General features: G+C 38.2%; 1 protein-coding gene across 16 annotated transcripts in view; it reads left to right on the top strand.

Annotated features, from left to right (window-relative positions):
- The window catches only part of ITSN2 (intersectin 2), a 145,409-nt gene that overhangs the window by 96,859 nt on the left and 23,873 nt on the right, over positions 1–24,677 (top strand). For 15 of the 16 annotated variants that reach the window (XM_067008009.1, XM_067008011.1, XM_067008013.1 and 12 more), the window contains 4 exons: positions 10,877–10,922; positions 11,003–11,124; positions 12,850–12,946; positions 13,376–13,567. In XM_067008009.1, coding sequence (XP_066864110.1) covers positions 10,877–10,922; positions 11,003–11,124; positions 12,850–12,946; positions 13,376–13,567 — 457 coding nt within the window. Of the gene's footprint in view, positions 1–10,876; positions 10,923–11,002; positions 11,125–12,849; positions 12,947–13,375; positions 13,568–15,263; positions 18,515–24,677 lie in introns of those variants that run through there. The other variant, XM_059079155.2, reaches the window with a different exon arrangement.

Here is a 24,677-nt window from a genome sequence, read left to right on the forward strand (position 1 = left end):
TCTTCCCGGATCGGGGCACGAACCCGTGTCCCCTGCATCAGTAGGCGGACTCTCAACCACTGCGCCACCAGGGAAGCCCCCTACTTTATTTTTTATTATTATTTTTTGTATGTGTCCAATGAACGTTTATTATTATCATTATTGTTACCACTACTTCTCCTCTTTTAGGAATACAGGGAGAGAGGAAGTGTGCAAGTAGGTAGAATTTTTCTCCACCTATACTTCTGACAGACAATTTGAGATTTAGAAGCCTCTGGAGCAGTAGTTCTTAAACTTTTCTAACTCAGAGAGGCTGGTGAAAATTACAGCCTCTCCTTGAACAAATTCACCTACACACCAAATATTGTACACAATTTTGCGAGTGGGATAAGGACCCTTAGAAGGGATAAGCCCTTTTAGCATAAACTCTAGACTTCCCAGGGTGGTGGGACAAGGAGCCAGTTGCAGTTCTGTAGACAGTGTTTACAAGCACTACATTACGTGTGGAAATAGAACACAGACACATTTAAAAGAGACTTTAAAATAGCCACCAACCTCATGTAGCCAACATTCAACAGAGTAATAATTAATATGTGTCCAAGCCTCTGTTGAACATTCTGGAAAATGCAAAGGTCTGGAAGACTCTAGACGTCAGGGTCTCAGATTCTTGTGGTGGAGAAGTACTAGACCAGAGTCATGTTCAAAGTCCAGAGGCACGGAGCCAGGAGCCAGCTTGCTGGAAGTGGCGACTGAGTGGCTACATTCATTACTGTAAAGCTAATGATGAATTAAAAACATCTTTACTGAGCTGCTGCAGTCAATAAAAGCCCCAATTAAGGCACTGTTAAGGGACTTAACAGCGTAGTGGTGGGGAAGCATTCCTGAAAAGGTTTAATGATCTCAGATCCTGACATAGCCAGGAAGTCGTCATTAATGCCACGTCTGGATCTCAATTATGAAGTTCTCTATAAGAAAACACTTGGCATATAATAACACACAAGATTATACCTGATTTTTTACAGAGAGCAAGATATACCTTTTCAAACGTATTTTTAAATCTCTGTGTTCAGGTAAGAAAAGTGGCCAATTATGAGCAGAAACTGCCTAGTGAAAATCCATAGCATGATTGCATGCCAATTAGATAAGCATTACCACTCAAGTAAAAAATAATAATAATGGAAATACAAAATGGAACATGGTATTGTACTGATTAATAAGACTGTGACGGTGCCTATAAAGTAATTCGATTAATTCCCAGTGTAATGTGTGGAAACTCCTTTAACGTAAAGCTACATTGAATCCAGAGAAAATTAAGCAGATAGAGTCTCTGCCTTCTTAAGTATTCATGCACTTACTCGTTCATTCAACAGCTGTTCACTGAGAGTATCTGTGTAAGGCTTGGTCGGGGTCACTGGGAAACAGGTGAACAAAGCAGTCAAGGTACTCATGAAAGGTACAGTCCAAATAAATGATGATCGACTGTGATAATTACAGTGAAGGAACAAACATGGTGCAGGTAACAACAGACTTAAGATCTTTTAAGATGAGGTGCTCAAGGGAAGGCCTCTGAGGTGCTGGTTCAACAAAGACCTGCACTGTAAAGAGGCCAGTCTTGAAAAGGCAAGCAGGGGAAGAAATGAGGGGTGGAACTTTTTGGCTATTTAGCATCTGAATTCCTTTCCTGAATTCCTTCCCACGGTGTGAGTCTTGGTAAGGGGCAGGCTTCTCCAAAGCCTACCTACTCACTTTCCTAGCCTTCCTTGCAGTTAGAGTTTGGAAACATGACCCAGGCTTGGTCAGAGTCATCTGTCCGAGGCAGTGAATCAGGAACTAGTGATACCAAAAAGCAGAGCTGAGAATTTCTTTTGGTGGCAATGAGTGTGGTAGCAATATTCAGTTTCTGGAGCAGTGATTCCAGGATATCCTTGTCTAAGGGAGCATTGCTTTCAGAGGCAAAGGCGACAGAGCCCTCTTCAGGCTGGTTCTGGGTGTGATTTTGCCTGAAGTTCTGTTTGTCCAGCTTTGCTTTGTCTCTTCCTAATCTCCAAACCTCGTCTTGCAGCCTGCCTGGAAATTCTGTGAGCCACCCAATACACTCCATTTCTCTTAGGCTTAAATCAGCCAGAGTCGGTTTCTGATGATTCCATCTAAAAATCCTGATAGACTGGAGTACGTTGCAGGTAGATGCATGTGCAATAGCCCTAAGGTGGGAGGAGAGGGAGAGAGAGCTTGGAGGAACCGAGAAAAACCACGAGGGGCAGCATTAGTGAAAAAGGTAGCAAGTGAATAAGATGGGTGCAGCCGACAAGCCAGGCAAGAGCCAGAGCAAGCAGGTATGCGTAGCGTAAGCCGGAAATGTGCTGGGCCTAGCCTTTTCTCAGGGACACTCAACTAGCTCCCGTGTCCTGATGGGATGTGTCTCTACTGGTCTCTGAGGACTCTGAGGCAGCACTTACGGGTTCTGGTTAGGTGGTTGCCGCTCTGCTGTGCCAAAGAATTCCAGACTGTTCTCTACTGAGAAGGCTAAGCCTGAACTTGCCATTTCCAGCTCTGTGAGATCGCTCTCTCTTTCTCTCCTTTAAGTACCAAGATGTGTTATCTCTAAAGGCATTTATAGCATTAATTTGGTTATATATTTTTGAGTGTCATATCCATCATCAGACACTAGCTAACTCCCTGGGGTCGCAGTGGGGAGGTGGGATGATTGCATGCCTTGGATTAAAACAGATCTGGATTTTATCTCAGACAAGTTGCTTCACTTCTCTGAACCACAGTTTCCTCATTTGAAAAATGAGGATACTAGTACCTCATTGAGGATTACATGCCCTGTAAGTTACTATACAGTGCCTACCACATAGTAGGCACTCTGTGGTACTAGTCCTTTGTTCCTTAGTATTTCATGGAATTGAATAGAATCTTCTGCAGCCAGGAAAACAATATAAAATCATTGCTTTTGTGCTTACCTTATTGTAAAGTGCTAATTTAGAATAAAGTAACTTACATTGCTTTCTTAGTTTAGAATTTGATCATGAAAATTTCCTTTTTCTTAAAAATTCCCTTAAGAGTTATTGCTATTTATTCAGTTCACTGCAGCAAAATTACTACCCCCCCAAAAAAGACCATATTTCCCTTTCTAACATCCTTATATTAATGATGTAGACTACAATTAAAACATTGCATCCAAAACCAGAAGGTAGATTTTGTTATTCTTGAGAAACAGGAAGATATTACTCAAGTCCTGATTGTCTTAGCCAAAATATTCCCTTATGTAATATTCCTTGGGCTTGAGTCTTTTTCATTTTAAGAACTTGAAATCATAGATGTACTATAGGTTTGTCATTGACCAAATATGTAACTCAGCTCTGAAGATATTAAAAACTTTAAAACATCACAAAACAAAAATCCTAGAGCCTCCCAAACCTTGCTTACTGACTTGAATACCTTAATCTAATCTAATGAATTGACAGTCTTAGAATCCTTTTCTTTCCTCCTTGGCTGCTGGCCTTTTTTTTTTGAATTTTTGAATTTTATTTATTTATTTATACAGCAGGTTCTTATTAGTTATCCATTTTATATATATTAGTTGTATACATGTCAATCCCAATCTCCCAATTCATCATACCACCACCACCACCATCACCACTTTCCCCCCTTGTTGTCCATACATTTGTTCTCTACATCTGTGTCTCTACTTCTGCCCTGCAAACTGGTTCATCTGTACCATTTTTCGAGGTTCCACATATATGCATTAATATACGATATTTGTTTTTCTCTTTCTGACTTACTTCACTCTATATGACAGTCTCTAGATCCATCCACGTCTCAACAAATGACCCAATTTCGTTCCTTTTTATGGCTGAGTAATATTCCATTGTATATATGTACCACATCTTCTTTATCCATTCATCTGTTGATGGGCATTTAGGTTGCTTCCATGACCTGGCTATTGTAAATAGAGCTGCAGTGAACATTGGGGTGCATGTGTCTTTTTGAATTATGGTTTTCTCAGGGTATATGCCCAGTAGTGGGATTGCTGGATCATATGGTAATTCTATTTTTAGTTTTTTAAGGGACCTCCATACTGTTCTCCATAGTGGCTGTATCAGTTTACATTCCCACCAACAGTGCAAGAGGGTTCCCTTTTCTCCACACGCTCTCCAGCATTTGCTATTTGTAGATTTTCTGATGATGCCCATTCTAACTGGTGTGAGGTGATACCTCATTTTAGTTTTGATTGGCATTTCTCTAATAATTAGTGATGTTGAGCAGCTTTTCATGTGCTTCTTGGCCATCTGTATGTCTTCTTTGGAGACATGTCTGTTTAGGTCTTCTGCCCATTTTTGGATTGGGTTGTTGCTTTTTTAATATTGAGCTGCTTGAGCTGTTTATATATTTTGGAGATTAATCCTTTGTCTATTGATTCGTTTGCAAATATTTTCTCTCATTCTGAGGGTTGTCTTTTCGTCTTGTTTATGGTTTCCTTTGCTATACAAAAACTTTGAAGTTTCATTAGGTCCCATTTATTTATTTTTGTTTTTATTTCCATTACTCTAGGAGGTGGATCAAAAAAGATCTTGCTGTGATTTATGTCAAAGAGTGTTACTCCTTTGTTTTCTTCTAAGAGTTTTATAGTGTCCAGTCTTACATTTAGGTCTCTAATCCATTTTGAGTTTATTTTTGTGTATGATGTTAGGGAGTATTCTAATTTCATTCTTTTACATGTAACTGTCCAGTCTTCACAGTACCACTTATTGAAGAGACTGTCTTTTCTCCATTGTATATCCTTGCCTCCTTCTTCATAGATTAGTTGACCATACGTGCGTGGGTTTATCTCTGGGCTTTCTGTCCTTCTCCATTGACCTATATTTCTGTTTTTGTGCCAGTACCATATTGTCTTGATTACTGTAGCTTTGTAGTATAGTCTGAAGTCATGGAGTCTGATTCCTCCAGCTCTACTTTTTTCCCTCAAGACTGCTTTGGCTTTTCGGGGTCTTTGTGTCCCCATACAAATTTTAAGATTTTTTGTTCTAGTTCTGTAAAAAATGCCATTGGTAATTTGATAGCAGTTGCATTGAATCTGTAGATTGCTTTGGGTAGTATAGTCATTTTCACAATATTGATTCTTCTAATCCAAGAACATGGTATATCTCTCCATCTGTTTGTATCATCTTTAATTTCTTTCATCAGTGTCTTATAGTTTTCTGCATACAGGTCTTTTGTCTCCCTAAGTAGGTTTATTCCTAGGTATTTTATTCTTTTTGTTGCAGTGCTAAGTGGGAGTGTTTCCTTAATTTCTCTTTCAGAATTTTCATCATTAGTATATAGGAATGCTAGAGATTTCTGTGCATTAATTTTGAATCCTGCAACTTTACCAAATTCATTGATTAGCTCTAGGAGTTTTCTGGTGGCATCTTTAGGATTCTCTATGTATAGTATCATGTCATCTGCAAACAGTGACAGTTTTACTTCTTCTTTTCCAATTTGTATTCCTTTTATTTCTTTTTCTTCTCTGATTGCCGTGGCTAGGACTTCCAAAACTATGTTGAATAATAGTGGTGAGAGTGGACATCCTTGTCTTGTTCCTGATCTTAGAGGAAATGCTTTCAGTTTTTCACCATGAAGAATGATGTTTGTGGGGCTTCCCTGGTGGTGCAGTGGTTGAGAGTCCGCCTGCTGTTGCAGGGGACACGGGTTCGTGCCCCAGTCCAGGAGGATCTCACATGCTGCAGAGCGGCTGGGCCCGTGAGCCATGGCCGCTGTGCCTGTGTGTCCAGAGCCTGTGCTCTGCAACGGGAGAGGCCACAACAGTGAAAGAGGCCCACGTACTGTAAAAAAAAAAAAAAAGAATGATATTTGCTGTGGGTTTGTCGTATATGGTCTTTATTATGTTCAGGTAGGTTCCCTCTATGCCCACTTTCTGGAGAGTTTTTATCATAAATGGTGTTGAATTTTTTCAGAAGCTTTTTCTGCATCTATTGAGATGATCGTATGGTTTTTCTTCTTCAGTTTGTTGATATGGTGTATCACATTGATTGATTTGCATATATTGAAGAATCCTTGCATCCCTGGAATAAATCCCACTTGATCATGGTGTATGATCCTTTTAATGTGTGGTTGGATTCTATTTACTAGTATTTTGTGGAGGATTTTGGCATCTATATTCATGAATGATATAGGTCTGTAATTTTCTTTTTTTTAGTATCTTTGTCTGGTTTTGGTATCAGGGTGATGGTGGCCTTATAGAATGAGTTTGGGAGTGTTCCTTCCCCTGCAGTTTTTTGGAAGAGTTTGAGAAGGATGAGTGTTAGCTCAATGTTTGATAGAATTCACCTGTGAATTCTATCAAATTCACTGCAGCCACAGGCTGCAGGATTGTCTTTATTTTATTTATTTATTTATTTTTGGCTGTGTTGGGTCTCCGTTGCTGCATGTGGCCTTTCTCTATTTGCGGTGAGTGGGGGCTACTCTTCGTTTGCGGTGTATGGTCTTCTCATTGTGGTGGCTTCTCTTGTTGCAGAGCACAGGCTCTAGGCACACGGGCTTCAGTAGTTGTGGCTCATGGGCTCTCGAGTGCCGGCTCAATAGTTGTGGCACACAGGCTTACTTGCTCCAAGGCATGTGGGATCTTCCCCGACTAGGGTCCCGTGCATTGACAGGCAGATTCTTATCCACTGCACCATCAGGGAAGCCCCAAAGAACATGCTTTTAATGAAAAACAACTATGTATTCCTCCCTCCCCAAAAAAGTTTAGTGAAAAGAATGGTATATTCTTTTGGTTGAAGTCTTTGAAGAAAATTCACCCTCACGCAGATATGAGAGGAAAGAGAAATATATTAATAACATTTGCAGATATCTGCAGATATTCTTCTTCGATATTACTACATCAAAACTTGAGAAGTGCTAAATTGTTGTAGGTTTGTTACAACATGGAATCTGAAGCCTTATCAGTGAACATTTCTTATTGTAACATTAAATTCACCAGTTTGTTTTGCACACTGAATATAATAACACCATTCATCGGTCATTTGGGAAATATTGAATCACTGAATTATGCAAATATTCCCCATATTGCTACATTTCATCATATAATATTAAGAAAATCACATTTGTGGCTTAAAGACTGAAACATAAGACATGACACTGTAAAACTCCTTGAAGAGATCATAGGCAAAACATTCTCTGACATTAATCGTACCAATGTTTTCTTAGGTCAGTCTCCCAAGGCAATAAAAATAAAAACAAAAATAAACAAATGGGACGTAATCAACCTTACAAGCTTTTGCACAGCAAGGGAAACCATAAACAAAATGAAAAGACAACCTACAGAATGGCAGAAAATATTTGCAAACAATTCAACAGAAAAGGGCTTAATTTCCAATATATACAAACAGCTCGTACAACTCAACAACAACAAAAAACAAACAACTCAATCAAAAAATGAGCAGAAGACTTAAATAGACATTTCTTCAAAGAAGAAATACAGATGGCCAATACGCACATGAAAACATGCTCAACATGGCTAATTATTAAAGAAATGCAAACCAAAACTACAATGAGGTACCACTTTACACTGGTCAGAAGGCCATCATTAAAAAGTCTACAGGTGGGCTTCCTTGGTGGCGCAGTGGTTGAGAATCCGCCTGCTGATGCAGGGGACACGGGTTTGTGCCCTGGTCCGGGAAGATCCCACATTCCACGGAGCAGCTGGGACCGTGAGCCATGGCCGCTGAACCTGCGCATCTGGAGCCTGTGCTCCGCAATGGGAGAGGCCACAACAGTGAGAGGCCCAAGTACCGAAAAAAAAAAAAAAAAAAAAAGTCTACAGGTAACAAATTCTGAGGAGGGTGTGGAGAAAATGGAACCCTCCTACACTGTTGGTGGGAATGTAAGTTGATTCAGCCACTATGGAGAACAGTATGGGGAGGTTCCTCAGAAAACTAAAAATCGAATTACCATATGATCCTGCAATCCCACTCCTGGGCATATATACAGACAAAACTATAATTCAAAAAGATACATGCAGGGGGAGGGATAAATCGGGAGATTGGGATTGACATATACACACTACTATATATAAAATAGATAACTAATAAGGACCTACTGGGAACAGGGGACTCTACTCAATACTCTGTAATGACCTATATGGGAAAAAAATGTAAAAGAGAATGGATGTATGTATATGTATAACTGATTTACTTTGCTGTACAGCAGGAACTAACACAACATTGTAAATCAACTATACTCCAATAAAAATTAAAAGAAGGGCTTCCCTGGTGGCACAGTGGTTGAGAATCCACCTGCCAATGCAGGGGACACGGGTTCGTGCCCTGGTCAGGGAGGATCCCACATGCCGCGGAGCGGCTGGGCCCGTGAGCCATGGCCGCTGAGCCTGTGTGTCTGGAGCCTGTGCTCCGCATCGGGAGAGGCCACAACAGTGAGAGGCCTGCATACCACCAAAAAAAAAAAAATTAAAAGAAAAAAGATACATGCACCCTTGTGTTTGTAGCAGCACTGTTCACAATAGGTAAGACATGGCAGCAACCTAAATGTCCATCAACAGATGAATGGATAAAAAAGATGTGGCATATATACATATATATATATGTGTGTATATGTATATATATATATATTTGTATGTATGTATGGAATGGAATTCTACTCAGTCATAAAAAAGAACGGAATAATGCCATTTGCAGCAACATGGATGCAACTAGAGATTATCATACTAAGTGAAGTAAGTCAGAAAGAGAAAGATAAATACCATATGGTATCACTTATATGTGGAATCTAAAATATAACACAAATGAACCAATCTGTGAAACAGAAACAGACTCACGGACATAGAGAACAGACTTGTGGTTGCCAAAGGGGAGGGGGTTGCAGGAGGGATGGAGTGGGAGGCTGGGGTTAGCAGATGTAAGCTACTGTATATAGAGTGGATACATAACATGGTTCTACTGTATAGCACAGGGAACTGTATTCAGTATCCTATGATAGGGACTTCCCTGGTGGCACAGTGGTTAAGAATCCACCTGCCAATGCAGGGGACACAGGTTTGAGCCCTGGTCCGGGAAGATCCCACATGCCACGGAGCAACTAAGCCCGTGCACCACAACTACTAAGCCTGTGCTCTAGAGCCTGAGAGCCGCAACTACTGAAGCCCGCACGCCTAGACACAGAGTAGCCCCACTTGCCGCCACTAGAGAAAGCCTGCGCACAGCAAGGAAGACCCAACGCAGCCAAATAAATAAAATTAATTAATTAATTATTTTTAAATCCTATGATAAACCATAATGGGAAAGAATGTTTAAAAAAAGAATGTATATATGTATAACTGAATCACTTTGCTGTACAACAGAAATGAACACAACATTGTAAATCAACCATACTTCAATAAAAAGTAAATCGCATTTGTTAACATAGACAAGTCCTTAAGTACTTTGAAGCTGTCAAGCTCATGGTGGTAGATACCAGTTTTCCCAAATTTTAGTTTTCCCTTGAAAGCTTGAGTTTTATCGTTGGCAGAAATCCTGTCAGCTCTTTGACTTGAAGGGACAGGCTTACTTTATTCATCTTGGAGCAAATGTCTGCTAAATCTCAAGTCTGAGTAATTTGTCATTAGTCATTCTTTCAAATAAAAATGCTGTTCCATGAAAAACCTAGTTTAGGACACAATTTAACCACCTAAGGCTTTTCTGTGAGACAACCCTTGTACTTCAGTATGCAGCAGAAATGCTTTGGGCACACTTCATTTAGTCACCCAGACTCTTTAAAAGATGTGTATCTGAGGATTAGGATTTAGTAAAATTTTTACTGCTTGATCAAGGACATGCCTAAGTGAAACTGGCCTTGTTTTCCTGTGAGCATGTGGCTGTGAAGAGTATCACGACTACTAGTGTTATTTGGCACCACTGCTGTGATTTGTGCTAAGACATCAGCAATTTTACCCACCAGTGTAAATGTCAGTACAGCAGAAGAGGCAAATAATAATGTCTTAGTACTGTTATGAAAGTAGTTTTTATCTTCCAGACCCCTGAAAGGGGCTAGAAGGACTGCCCCCAGGGATCCACAAACCACACATTGAGAAACATTGAGACTGCTTAGGTTGGCTTCTGGCTCTGCCACTTAGAGGCTAGGTGACCTTGGATAAGTTACTTCACCTTTCTGTGTTTCAGTTTCCTTCTCTGTAATATGAGGATAATTATAATTACTTAATAGTGTTATTGCAAAAACTAACTAAGTGAATATATATAAAATTCTTGCAACACTACCTGTTACATAGTAAGTACTCAAAAAATGTTAGCTGTTGACTACCATCAACTCTGCTTGAGTGCTTTTACTACAGTTGTGTTCACTAAGAGAAAAACAAATTTAACCGCTTCCCTTGTCTTGCTCATCCTATAAAGTCAAACAGGTCGTAGTTGCTGGGGTATGCATTTTTTGTTCTTGTGTCAAGTTCAGGAGGAACATGGCAAAAAATTTAAAATAACATTACCTTGTATGCAGCAGGAACTAAACTCACATATGCCTTAACATACCCAGAGCACATTTGTTATATGTGGTAGACATTGATTCTAACCCCATTGATAAATGAAATGTATTTGTGTTTACGTTTAATATTCAGGAAAGATTCAGAAAATGAGCTATTCCTGTTGAGTCAGTGGATGCCAACATCAGCTACTTGTATATAATGCATTCTGTCAGAACCAGATCTCCCCATAAGTGTTGGATTCTTAATTTATTTGATTAATTAATTTATTAAGGTTAATCATTATTTTGCCCTTACTTGAAAGAAACAAGGACCCTGGGAACTTAAAATCTCTAGTTCCTAATAGCCTTTGTACTTTTACATCTAGATTGTTGGAAAATGATAAAACAGTATATCTTTTCCTTACAGGGTTTTGGGAGTGCTAGCAAATCTGGAACATCAAACAAGAAACCTGGTATGTATAATAATGAAGCTGAAAAACTACTAAAGTGTTTAATAGTCTTGAATTCAGTTTCTTATTTTTCTTCTTTTCAGAGATTGCTCAAGTAACTTCGGCATATGTGGCTTCTGGTTCTGAACAGCTTAGCCTTGCACCAGGACAGTTAATATTAATTCTAAAGAAAAATACAAGTGGCTGGTGGCAAGGGGAGTTACAGGTAATAACCTTTAAATAGCGTTTATTAATTTTATTATAAAAGTAATGCTCATTAGAAAAATAAGGTTAATAAAAATTTTAGATCACCTATAATCATACCACTTGGAGGTAGTCATTATTACCATTTTAGTATCTTATGTTTCTCTCTTGTCTTTTCCCTGTTTATTTTTAGCATAGTTGATGTTACAAGTAACAATATGAAGAGTAATTTCCCTCAAGACATAATTGTTTTCCAATAATAGCTGTTTTAATAAACCACAGGACACCTTCTTAAAGGAAAGCTTAGCGTCATCTTTGCCTGGGATAACCCCAGGCTTGCAGTATGACTTTTAGGCTGAGTGCTAAGAAAACACTATTCACTGGACAGTCCCCCCCGCCACCCCCATAGTCTTATGTTTTTGAAACAGCATTGCAAGGAAAGGAACTGCAGGAGTAAATGAGCCTGGTTTTTTCATAAAATGTTAACAGAGATAGTAATTGCATGTTTTGATACAGAAAGAGGAGTTCTTTTCTCACTCTTAAAATTTCCTTACTAGTTAAAACTAAAAAGCATTTTAGGATTAAAAGATGATGACAGGTGTAAGAGCTGGATTTTTACATGAAATTGATATATGATTGTAATATAGAGGATTAACTTAGCGTCATTCTTGCAAATCAGGGTCTTAACAGTTTCTAAAGAAAAGTGGAGGTTGAAAATTTAGTATCTTCTTGACTAACCCCCTGAAATTTCACCTTCTGATTTGCTTTGAAGATTGACTCAACTAAGTGGGAGATGTTGCTTTCCACAAATTTTGTTTATGATCTCCTGATTAATTATTAACAAAGCCCCAAGAGGTATTTACTGTGAGCTATATCATTAAGTGTTGACTTGAACTTATTAGGAGAACATTAGAAAGGTTTTTTTAGTTTATAAATATTATTTGTGTGAAATATGCAGAGAAATTTGAGCCTGAAAGATCTCCAAATAGACTTCTACAAATATTGTTGAGATGCATATTGAATCTTCCAGTTGTTTAATACTGACATGGAAGGCTGATGCAGAATTCAGGTGTTCACAAGACACCCGCACTTCTAACACCAGTCGTAAGTTTGGAGGTCCCCAAGACCACTCCCGAGTTCAGTAATTCGCCATAAGGACTCACAGAAGGCTATTATACTCATGGTTATGGATTATTACAGCAAAAGGATTTAGATTAAAATTAGCCAAGGGAAGAGATGTATGGGGCAGAGTTCAGGAGGATTCCAAACACAGAGCTTCCAGTTGTCCTCTGCCCATGGAGTCATGGACATCATTAAATCCTCCTGGCAACAATAGCCATGGAGTATTGCCGGGCAGAGCAGCTCACTTGAGCCTTGGTTTCCAGAGTGTTTACTGGGGCTCCATCACGTAGACACAGTTGACTGCTAACATGGCTGAACTCAGTCTCCAGTCCCTCCAGAGGTTGAGTTCATACTATGACCCAGAGGGCCCACCATAAATCACATCGTTAGGCTATCTGACATGGTTAAGGCCCCCACATAAAGTGAGACACTCTTTAACAGTCAAGACTTTCCAGAGGTTTAGAGATTACCTTATTACCTTCCAGGAGCCAAAGGCAAAGACCGGACCTCTCTTTGGGCAAGTTTAAATTCTTTACTACACAGCCAGCGTTTTTCTCATTTTTAGTTTATGTCTCAATAATTGTCTTTAGTCTCATCTTTTATATTCTTTTTGCTAATTTTATAGGCCAGAGGAAAAAAGCGACAGAAGGGATGGTTCCCTGCCAGCCATGTTAAACTTTTGGGTCCAAGTAGTGAAAGAACTACACCTGCCTTTCATCCTGGTATGGAAATGGGTTAACTTGTATTTCATCTTAGAGAAATTTTGTTAAAACTTAACACTTCTTAGATTAGCTCATTCTTTGAAAAATATTTTAAAATTTGTTCTTTCCTTACCTCTGCCTAAAAGTAATATTGCAGTGAGAACTTCCTTTCTAAAAAGTTCTGTGTAGAAACAGCCAACTGTCCGGTGATACTTGAACTACCTCACTACTTGAAATATTTTAATTGCTATACCATCATACTTGAAAGCAAACGAGCTGCTTGGATTTCTAACTGCATTTGGGAAATTCTTGATTTTGTAAAACAGGGAATGGGGGAAGGAGGGTGGGAGAAAACAGCTAAAGGGAAATTTTAGCTGAATTTTAACATATGATCCTTGTAGGAATAATTATTTTGTTTAATTTGTTACTTTTTTGTTCTTTTTCTGGTAGTGTGTCAGGTGATCGCCATGTATGACTATATAGCAAATAATGAGGATGAGCTAAATTTCTCCAAGGGGCAACTTATTAATGTTTTGAACAAAGATGACCCTGACTGGTGGCAAGGAGAAATCAATGGGGTGACTGGTCTCTTTCCTTCAAATTATGTTAAGATGACGACAGACACAGATCCAAGTCAGCAGTGTGAGTAGTATCAAATTATTTACTTCTTAACTAGTGCATAAGCTTTAATGTGCAGCATTGCATTCATTACTGCTCTGAATCAGATCTTAAACTTAGCACTCTTAGCAAATGTTATATTAACGTTTAAAGTAAGAAGATATAACAGGAAACTTTCACAAGATGATAAGTTATACTGCTTTTTTTCAAATACGTTTTTCCTAGCTTTAGACCCTACTATTAGATTTTATCTGAAAAAAGTTCTAATTCTCTCATGGGTTCTTTGGTATGATAACAGTCTATACTGCAACTTCCCTTTACACCAGCCTTTTTCAGCTTAACAAAGAGTAGCTGGCAATTACCCTATTCGCCTATTCAAAATGACCCTTTTAGTGTACAGGTGCTATTAATTTTGCAACCTTCTCATTTATTTCCCACATTTTTACACATCATCCAGGTTAGGAGAAAATTTTAAAGAAAATTATAAAATTTATTTTATAAATAAAGTGCTTGCAAAACTCATTAGGTGATTTTTTTAAAGGTAGATAACTCATACTGCAAGAGGTATATGAATTAAGATCTATTTCACTTCTTTTATAACAAGGGTCCAGATCTCAATGTATGAGATTTGGTATTACATAAAATTATCTCTTGGTAGTTACCTAGTCTTTCTTATATTTGAGAATAAACATAGCATTAATAATTAGAGAATAAACAGTACTTGGAAATATTTTTTACTTTTATAAAATAGATGTCACTTTTCCCCACCCTTTTGATTTTTTTGTCTTAAATAAAATGTATCATGATTTATATTTTTATCATTCGTGTGAAATTATCTAAAAGCTTTAGCCTTTCGTTTTAACTTAGCTTCTAAGAACATATAAATGGTAAAAAGCTGAGATGTGTTTATGATTCAGTGCAAGTATTGTGAATTTACTTTGTACTATATCTATAATTTTAAAATATTAGTGCATTATTTTCACTTTAGAGCTTATAAGATCGTTCTGATTTTGGGAGACTTTTCTTTAGATAAAGCAACTGAATTTCCCAATTTGGAGGTGGAGTCCAATTTTTTATGGTTTGAATATTCCTAAAAGTATCTCAGGGTTTCAGGAGAGGTAGTAAAGAAAATTGTAACAACTTGGATTACCTAAATGAATGACCATTTTTATACTCTGCTGATGGTTTGGCAGTTTTCAGTGCTTGCCAGTTTATCTGATTAATTAGAAATACCTGAGGTGTCTTTCCTGGACCTGAGAGAGGAAGGTGCTTTTCAAACCTGCTGGGTCTGGAAGATCTTTGATTAAGTGATCCCTGGAGGCATTCTGGTTTGTCAGTACATTTGGCTTTTATAGTGTCTACAGTGTAAAGTGATAGTTTTCCAAAGGTTTTGTTGTTGTTTATCTTGTTTTTCAGTGGTGGAACTTTTTTCCAATTAAGTCGTATATAATAAGGAATACAAAGAACAGATAAAAGCTGTTCTAAAGGAACAGCCAGGAGTGTATGAGTCAGTGAAAACTGGTTAAGTTTTAGACTATCATTTGTGTTTCTGTAGCCCTTATAAATATTACTTGCATTTTATTATGTAGTTAGGATATTTTCTAAAGGTTGAGAATTTTAATAGTTCAAATTTGTTGATGTTGCATGTAATCAGTAGAATTTTTTCTCACCCACTTGATTTGCTTTATGTTCATTTTATTCCTCATTTTTCTTTTTATAGGACCCAATGTTGTCTTCCAGTGTGAAAGCACCCCAGAGACCCACTATCCAAGTTTGACTCTAGCGTGGAGGCAGGGCAGGCAGCCCTGGTCAAATATCTCCTACACAATTCGTTAACTTCGTTCGAATGTTAGAGCCACTTGTGATTATTTCTTCGTGTTTCTAATTTACAGTTAAAATTTATTTGTAACAAGTTAAAGGATAGTGGGTCTTTGTGTGGCTTTCCCTGCTGTTCACTCTCGCATCCTTTAGCATTTTTCTTCTTTTTTAATTTGGTAATTGTAGGTCATTAGCATGCATGTTGAGTTTGCCCTTACATGGTGGGAGTTCAAACACACAAAGACCCACTATTTGCACAAACTTTTCTCGCTGGTTTGGAATGGGCTGCCATGCTTTTCTAATGTGATTGCAACATGTATATTCATTACAGAATTCAGAATTGCTTATGTTTTGCTATTATGTTCGATCTAATCCTAATCACAGTGAGCTCTTAATTGGTTCAATATGTGATTTGTCCCTCAATATGCACTATTACTTTCTGATATGCCACTATGAGTACCAATATTTAAATTTGTTTAAAGGCCAAGAATTGGAAATATCCTTTTCTCTATTTTCTGTGTATTTTGGGGTGGGAGCAATAACACTTTGAGGGAGCTTTTCTTATCTCACAGAAGAGGAAAGTGACCTGCCCCAGCAATATTTGCAGAGCAGGGTATGTTTTATCTGTTCTGGCTGCCCAAGAATGAGTCCTGTATATGGGAGTTCCCTTGGGATCTCTGTGGTCTGGGCTCATGAAGAAGCTTCATGTGCTGCAGCGGTCAGTTGTTACTTCTTTACTAATGAGCTAAAAATGGATTATTTTTGAGGAATGAAAGGCTCCCTTCATTGACCATGAGATATGAAACCTTCCCTACCTTAGAGCATTTATATCTGTACATTTTGAAGTCAAAAATCATGTTATCTATTTAAATTAGGTGACTACTTGTCCCAGGTCACAAAGGGACACTGGTTGACACTCTTCTTAATGTATTTAGTAAAGATCATAAGGAATCCTTGAAGAATTTAAATGCCCATGAAGCAGGCAGACAGTCTCTATCTAGTTGAGAATGAATTCAGTGAAGGAAAGATGTGTGAGAGCTGGCATTCCTCTATGTCCATGAAGCTGCTTTGTGGCTGGAAGGTTGATTTTACCATTCAGAATTCTCTGGCTACTATCTATTCTTCAACCACATTGGCTACTTTGGCATAGGATTTTACTTCTTTTCCTTGAATGGAAAACTTTAAAGATAATAAACATTATTATAACCTAATAAACGTGAGAGTACTTAGCTGAAACAAAAGGGAGTATTAGTGGACAGTATTAAACTATATTTGAAAATCAGTGAGAAGTTTATGCAATTTAAAATGTTTACAAACTGCAGTGCAATCTACTGTTTATGAATGTCCAAGTATTATCAGGAAAAGTGTACATACAATCACAGAGTCTTATTTCCTCACACAGTTCTTTAAGAAGAGTGAAATACGTTTTTATATATCTGAGTTTTAAGTTAGAGGCATATTTTGTGCAATATTTATGTAAATGAGCCTATTCATTATAAATGAATGATTTTAGTCATACATTGCCTAAATCATAACTTTACAACACTTGAGAAAGAATCAACAGTTTAGTTAGAACGTCACAAAGTTCAAATGTTTGTGTTCCAAAATACATCATTGGGATGTATGGTGATATGTATGTGTGCTCCCTGAGGCAGGGATTTCTAGTTATTAGACCACCTCAACTTTTAGCATTTGGCATCATCATGGTACTTTTATAAAATATGACATATAGGAAAGCAATAATACCATTTTACAGGTGGCATAACAGATTTGCCTGCAGTCACTAAAGGATAGAGTGTAAAGATTGAGTCCTTGTGAATTCAGCTGATCTTCTAAATTGTACAGTTTACTTGGTCTTGCCTTTTATTTTCTGAACTTTTTGCTTTTGCAACCATTAGTTGGGTTCAAAATAAGGGCAGTTACTTTAAATCCATTTTAAACCCTGAGGTTAGAAATTAGACCACTTAATTAGTCACATGATTTGGTATAACATTTTCTCCTTATAATTTTGAATTTGGGTTTATTTAATACACTGATAAATTATTTCAAAAGTATTTTTGTAGCTCAAATTGCTTCAATTTTACACTGATAAATATAGATTATTAAGAATGACATTCAGGTAGAGCTTAGTGTCTGAAAATCAATTCGCAAATAACATATTCATCAGGTACCTATGGACTAAATCACATAATGGCATATTTAAGCTGAGTGTCTGGGAAATAAATTTACTGTATTTACAGAAATACCCCTCTTTGTTTAGGTATTTTGTCATGTATTTGAGAAGAAACTAAAAGTAAAGGAAATGGTATGACATATGATAATAACTTGTCCTTCTTAAAAGAGCATGCAGTCCTTCGCAATACCTCGTATTCACCCGTGTATTTGTTCTCATTCAGTGTAAGAGGCAGCTTTCCATTTACTTAGAAAGCAGCATTGGAAGGAGTTTATCAGGAACGTAAAATTTTAGAATGAACAAATCTGAACCCTGTAGTAGGTAAAGAATGAAAATTTATTTTAAAATTGCAATATGTGATAATCATTTTTAAGGTATATGATTAAACCTGATGGGTTTTTCAGCAATGAAAAAATCAGTTCTAAGACCAAAGCTGATTTTTTTAGAAAACTTGAAAATCTAAATCAGCCCTACCTGTTGTATACTTTCCTCTAAAACTTTATCCTAAGGAATCATTTTAAAATAATACAACTATTAAAACAATGTAACTGCTATTTTAGTGTTTTAAAATATAATATGAATACTGATAGTTTAAAATAGGAACTGGGGGAAGGAAAAGTAGAGAAAGAAATGCCAATTTCAGTCCAAAGCTTTATTTGCCAAGTTTTCTTAGGATGAATTTTACCAGGTTATAAATTCTTGTAAATAGAATCTGTAATGGGAATACTGAGAGACTTTTGCCTGAAGTGGCATTATTGGATGCTGCTGTGATGCTACTGTAATGTAATAAATTATTAAATTGTTGCAAAGTGCTGTTTTTTTGCCTTAAATTTTTATTTCGTGCGTCTTGAAAACTGTAGTATTAAAGGTCTTGAGATTATGCAAATGCTGGAAACGCTTGGCATGAGGTCATCCGTTTTTATTTTTACAAAATTGTAATATAACTATGCAAGTGTGTTTATTAAAAGGACACAAACTACGTTACTTGTATTGTGTATTTCTTTTGAAGCATCCTTTAAAACTAATTGTTTATATGTAGTCCTGATTGAATTTCTTTGGAATGTCTCTTTTTCCTTAACATAGTCTCTTGGGTGCAGACCAGCAAATTGTTTTATAGTAGGGGGACAAAAGAAAATTTTAAGTGGTAAAGATTGAGATAGTTTGATCCAAGATAAGCATATGTATCTCAAAAGCAAAAGAAATTTTGATTTGAAAGTAAAAGAAAATATAATCTAGGATAATAATAGACTATGATGTTATTTATAATTTTTATTCCAACTTTTTCTCCAAAAAGATTGGAAGGAATTTACAATACTCACTGCAAATGTAGACTAAGATATTTTTAGTACAAAATAAGAGTCTGTATGCAGTGAAAGAAACTGAAGTGGTTGCTTGGGGGGTACCAGAGTTAAGCACAGTTTTACAGTTAAATAATCAAGTTGGTGGTTTCACCTTGAGTGAAAAAAAAATGGATCAAAATCCAACCCATCTATCAATGTCTGACATCAACAATCTCTTTCCAAAATCTTTGCTCATCTCTGGAAAGTCATTCAACTAACATATGTTGAGTATTTGCATAAGCAAATGCAGAGTACTAGGTGCTGAGAATATGAAAATGAGTGCCAGGTGGTCCTGGCCTCAGGTAGTGCCTAACTGTGAGGGAATCAGGCATGTAAGCAGATAAGTATTAAACAGCCTTCTAAGCACACTGATATTAGATATTACTGGGTACCAAGAGAGTACAGAGGAGGAATACCTAACTCAACCATAGATTGGTGAGTTAGAGAGGACTTCCTGGAGGAGGCAACTGCCAGAGTTGTAAGTCGGAGTAAGCCAGATTGGAGGGTGGGATGGTGGAGAGTGTGATGGAGACAAGCAGCAGCAGGCGGAGGAGGAGAGGTGCGTTTATAAGAAGTTCATAATTGCTGCAGTGGAAGTGGAAAGCCAGCAACACTGAATGCTGAGGCTTGAGAGCAGACCAAGGGCTAAACCAGAGGTTCCTAGCTTGGCTGCTCATTGGGGTCACCTGGGGACCTTTAACAAGCTATTGATGCCTGAGTCCCGATTTAAATGGCCTGTGGTGGGGCCTGGGCGTGGGGATTTTTAAGAACTCCTCAGGTGATTCTGATATGAAGCCAAGGTGGAGAAAAAGTCATGAAGCTGAGTTAAGACTTGTTTCTGAGGGAACCTTGGCAGGAGTTGGGGATTGATGGGATGCGTGGTCAGGTGGAAGGTCAGTTTGACTCCCAGGTCTGTATCTTGGTGACAGGGCGGAATCATGGTGCCACCAGCTACATTAAAGAATCGGAGTTGGGGGAAGGAGATGAGTTTGGTTTTGACTGCACAGTACCTGTGGGACATCCAGATAGAATTGTCCAGCAGGTAGTGAGATATCATTAAGATATACAGCATCGGATATACATCAGCTGGTGGCATGAATGCCTGTTGATAGTTTTTGAGCCAGTGAAAGTAAATGAGATGACTCGGGGGGAAAAAATAAGGCCTTTGAGGGTATCAGCAGTTAAGGGTTGGGTAGTGAAAGGAACCCATGAAGACGAAACAAAGGTTCTGGGAAAATAAAGTGATTGTTGTGCTAATATTGCTACCATTTTTATAAAATAATGAAGCTCTAGCTCTATAACTGTTGCTCATACCAGTAAAAAGAAAAGAGGAAAAGTGCTCTTTATATTTTTTAAGGTTTATTATTTATTTATTTATTTTATTTATTTTTGGCTGTGTCAGGTCTTAGCTGCGGCATGCGGAATATTCGTTGAGGCACGCGGGACGTTTCGTTGTGGCGTGCAGGCTTCTCTCTAGTTGTGGGGTGCAGGTTTTTTCTCTGTAGTTGTGGCGCGCAGGCTCCAGGACGCATGGGCTCCGGAGCACAAGGGCTCGGTAGTTTGCGGCACGCAGGCTCTCTAGTTGAGATGCACGAGCTCGGTAGTTGTGGCGCGTGGACTTAGGTGCCCCGTGGCATGTGAGATCTTAGTTCCCTGACCAGGGGTCGAACCCTCATCTCCTGCATTGTAAGGTGGATTCTTTACCACTGGACCACCAGGGAAGTCCCAGTGCTCTTTACTGAGTACTTATTAGTCTAGGCACCTTTCTAAGGCCCTCAAATGTATTATTACCTCATTACTATTTTCTTTTTACAGGCATGGAAATGAAAACACAGAGAAGTTAAATAACTTGTTCAAGGTTACACAGATAGTCAGTGGTAGAGCTGGGTTCAAACCCAAGTGGTCCGACTCCAGAGTCCATGCTCTTAACCTCTACACTAGGGTGCTAATATTGCCACCATTTTCATAATAAGGAGGTTCCTACAGTACAACCACCACTTGAGCCAATGAAAAGGCAAGATGAAAAATCAGAGAAGATATGAGGAGGCAAGGACTGAATTTAATAAACAAGGATAAGAATCTCTAAGAATAACATCTAGAAGGATAAAGCTGAACATAATCGCTTTTTTGGTAACAGCTTTATTGAGATATAATTTACATTCCATACAGTTCCCCCAACTATACCAATTCAGTGGTATATTCACAGAGTTATGCAGCCATTACCATAATCAATTATAGGATATTTTTTTCATCACCTCAAAAGGAAACCCAGGACCCATTAGTTACCACCCTCGCATCTTCCTGTGTACCCTGCCTGCCCTGCAGCCACAGCTAATCTGTGTTCTGGCTCCATGTATTTGCCTACTCTGGACATATATAAATGGAACCATAAAATGTGTGAGGTTTTTGTGATTGGCTTATCTCACTTAGCATAATCTTTTCAAGGTCCATAATGCTGTAACACATACCGGTATTACATTGCTTTTTATGGCCAAATAATAATCCATTGTTTAGATGTACCACATTTTATTTATCCATATGTTAATTGATGGACATTTGGGTTTTTACTTTTGGCTATTATGAATAATGCTGCTATGTACATTTGCGTACAAGTTTTTGCGGGGACATACGTCATCATCTTTCTTGGGTATACACCTAGGAGTGAAATTGCTGAGTCAAATGGTTTGACTTTTTGGGGAACTGCCAGACTGTTTTTCAAAGTGGCTGTACCATTTTATATTCCCACCAGCAGTGTACAAGGGTTTCTGTTTCTCCACATTTTTCACTGACGCTTGTTATCATTTGGCGTTTTATTAAAGCCTTCCTTGTAGGTATGAAGTGACATCTCATGGTTTTGAATTGCACCTCCTCCATGACTGATGATGTAGAGCATCTTTTCATGTGCTCGTTGGCCATGTGTATGTCTTCTTTGGAGAAATGTGTGTTCAGATCCTTTGCCCATTATTTATCTATCTATCTATTTATTTTTGGCTGCATTGGGTCTTCGTTGCTGTGCACGGGCTTTCTCTAGTTGGTGGCGAGCGGGGGCTACTCATTGTGGTGTGCAGGCTTCTCATTGCGGTGGCTTCTCTTGTTGCAGAGAACGGGCTCTAGGCGTGCGGGCTTTAGTAGTTGTGGCTCGCGGGCTCTAGAGCGCAGGCACAGTAGTTGTGGCGCAGGGGCTTAGTTGCTCCATGGCATGTGGGATCTTCCCAGACCAGGGCTCGGACGTGTGTCCCCTGCATTGGCAGGCGGATTCTTAACCACTGCTCCGCCAGGGAAGTTCCCTTTGCCCATTTTTAAGTTGAGTAAATTATCTTCATAATCACTTTTAAAACTTTATTTTAAATGAGAACAACAAATTATGAAAGATGTGCTTAAGAGTAATATCTTAATGCTGTTGTCAAAGGCAGAATCACTTAGAGTGATTAAATCAAAGAGTGATAAAATGAGTGTAATGGGAAGTGTAGTGGGAGGGCTGCTTTGGATCGTAACTCTATGAGCTCACCCCTAGGAGCCTTAGCCTCATCTGTATAATGAAGATCGTAATACCTGTATTACAGATGAGACTTAAAGGATTTATGAAACACCAGTTCAGTGTCTAACACATAGATACTAGAAATTACAGTTAACATTTACCAAGCATTTGCTGTGTCCTAAGTGATGGACTAAACATTTGGGGTGTGTGTCTGGGTTAGTAAGTGATGGAATTAAAACTTAAGTCAGCATCTGTCTCCAAAGCTGGTGCTCTTAGCCACTTCTCACTAACTTGGAGTTGCTGTTACTTCAGATCACAAAATTAGAACAATCATCATTAAATTACAAGATAGAGGGGAGAAGAGAGTAAAGAGAATTAACTGCTTTAAATGAATCCAGGCTGGTCAAGTTACATTTCAAGGTACTAGAAGGACCTGCTACTGGGATCCCTGTGTCACCAGTGGTCATCTGTTAACCACCACGAAATCAGAGTCAGGCACTGCTGTAGGATTAGTGTGTCCTAGACTCAGCAGTTTGGGGCATAGTATTATGCAGTCATAAACAAGTTGGAAAATATGGGTTGTATAATCATACCATTGGGACTTGAGGATATGGGGAGGGGGAAGGGTAAGCTGTGACGAAATGAGAGAGTGGCATGGACATACATACACTACCAAATGTAAATTAGATAGCTAGTGGGAAGCTGCCGACAGGGAGATCAATCTCTGTGCTTTGTGACCACCTAGAGGGGTGGGATAGGGAGGGTGGGAGGGAGGGTGACGCAAGAGGGAAGATGTATATGTATAACTGATTCACTTTGTTGTAAAGCAGAAACTAACACACCATTGTAAGACAGTTATACTCCAATAAAGATGTTAAAAAACAAAATCATACCATTGGGTAAAGTAGAGGTGTAGCAGTCTGCTTAGTAATACCAAGAAAAAAACATAGTGCATATGAAACCCCTGTTGCCCCAGGTCAGTACTGTAGTAATGGGCTTACTGATACAGAGCACTGAAGGGTACAGTCTATTTGAAATCAGCTGTTAGATACAAGTTGTTAATTGCATATGCAACCAAGTAGAAGGGTATGTAAAGGGACCAATTATGTTACGTAGACACAAAAAAGAGTTAAAGGCGAATAAAGGCCCTGTTGGTTTTCAGTGCTTTGGGCTCTTTGGCATTCCAAGTATTTATACTAAAACCTTTTTTCCTCTAGAATTCAGTTCAACAAGCATAAGGCCAGGTTAGGTTTGTACATGCTGTTGTCAAGAGTTTCACCTCAAATAGGATTGCAGTGTAAGCATCATTTAAAGTGGCCTGGCATTTCAAAGTGTAAGACTTGAATCAAGAGACCTAGATTTAGGTATTTAGTAGCTCTAAATTCTACAGTAAGTTACTTAACCACCAAAGCCTCAGATTCTCCATGTATTTATACAGTAGGAGTCAAAGTTATATTTGTTAATCAGAGAATTGATCAGAGGTTGTAAATTGTGACACTCATGTTGGTTATTAGTATTGTTAAAACTGGAAGTTCTGTGCTGGGTGAACATGAAGAAACTTTCATGACATCTCTTCCTAATATTCTATATTCTGAATAGCACATTAATAGTTGAGTCAATGATACAGGGTCAAGTCTGGCAGACTAGAAGGTGATGCAAAAATCAGCTTGAAACTAATTGCTTTCTGAGGCCAAAGTCTGCACTTTTGTCTACTGTTGGGGGGGTCTTTGCTGTCTTTAGGCTTATAACATTTTACCATAGATTCAAAAATAAAAATAAAAAATTGGGTTTTTTTGATAAATGCAAATCCACTTGCATTTATCAACAGAGCTGCTTTTGTAAGTTCTAGAATGTGGCTATTTTCTGATAGTCAAATATTTTGCTTTTTCTGATGGTCTACAGCATTAGAATCACACAAACAGCCCAATTTTATAACACAAATAGCCCTTTTTGTGCTTAAACAAGCAACCTAACACCTGATGACATAGAACTTGACAGGCATCAAAAAAGATACAAAAAAATTGTTCAAGAATTATTTAAATTTCCAAAAACGAAACCGCAAATATGTATGGCTTCATGGTGGGAGCATGCTACCTGGTACACAGTTTGCACTCAGTAAATATTTGCCAAGCGGATAAAAGGCTATTCTCTTACAAAATAAGATACCCAGTAATTTCCAGTACCCTGATAAAACTTGAGTATTAAAGGCAGCCTTCAGAAAATGCATGCAGTTGAGCCGTCTGGATTTACTGTTACAATCTCATCTTTTCACTGAGCTTAAACACAGTGAGACTGAAAACCATTATGTGATACTCTGGATCTTAA

Source organism: Kogia breviceps, chromosome 11 (assembly GCF_026419965.1).
Source record: "Kogia breviceps isolate mKogBre1 chromosome 11, mKogBre1 haplotype 1, whole genome shotgun sequence".
Lineage (NCBI taxonomy): Eukaryota > Metazoa > Chordata > Mammalia > Artiodactyla > Physeteridae > Kogia > Kogia breviceps.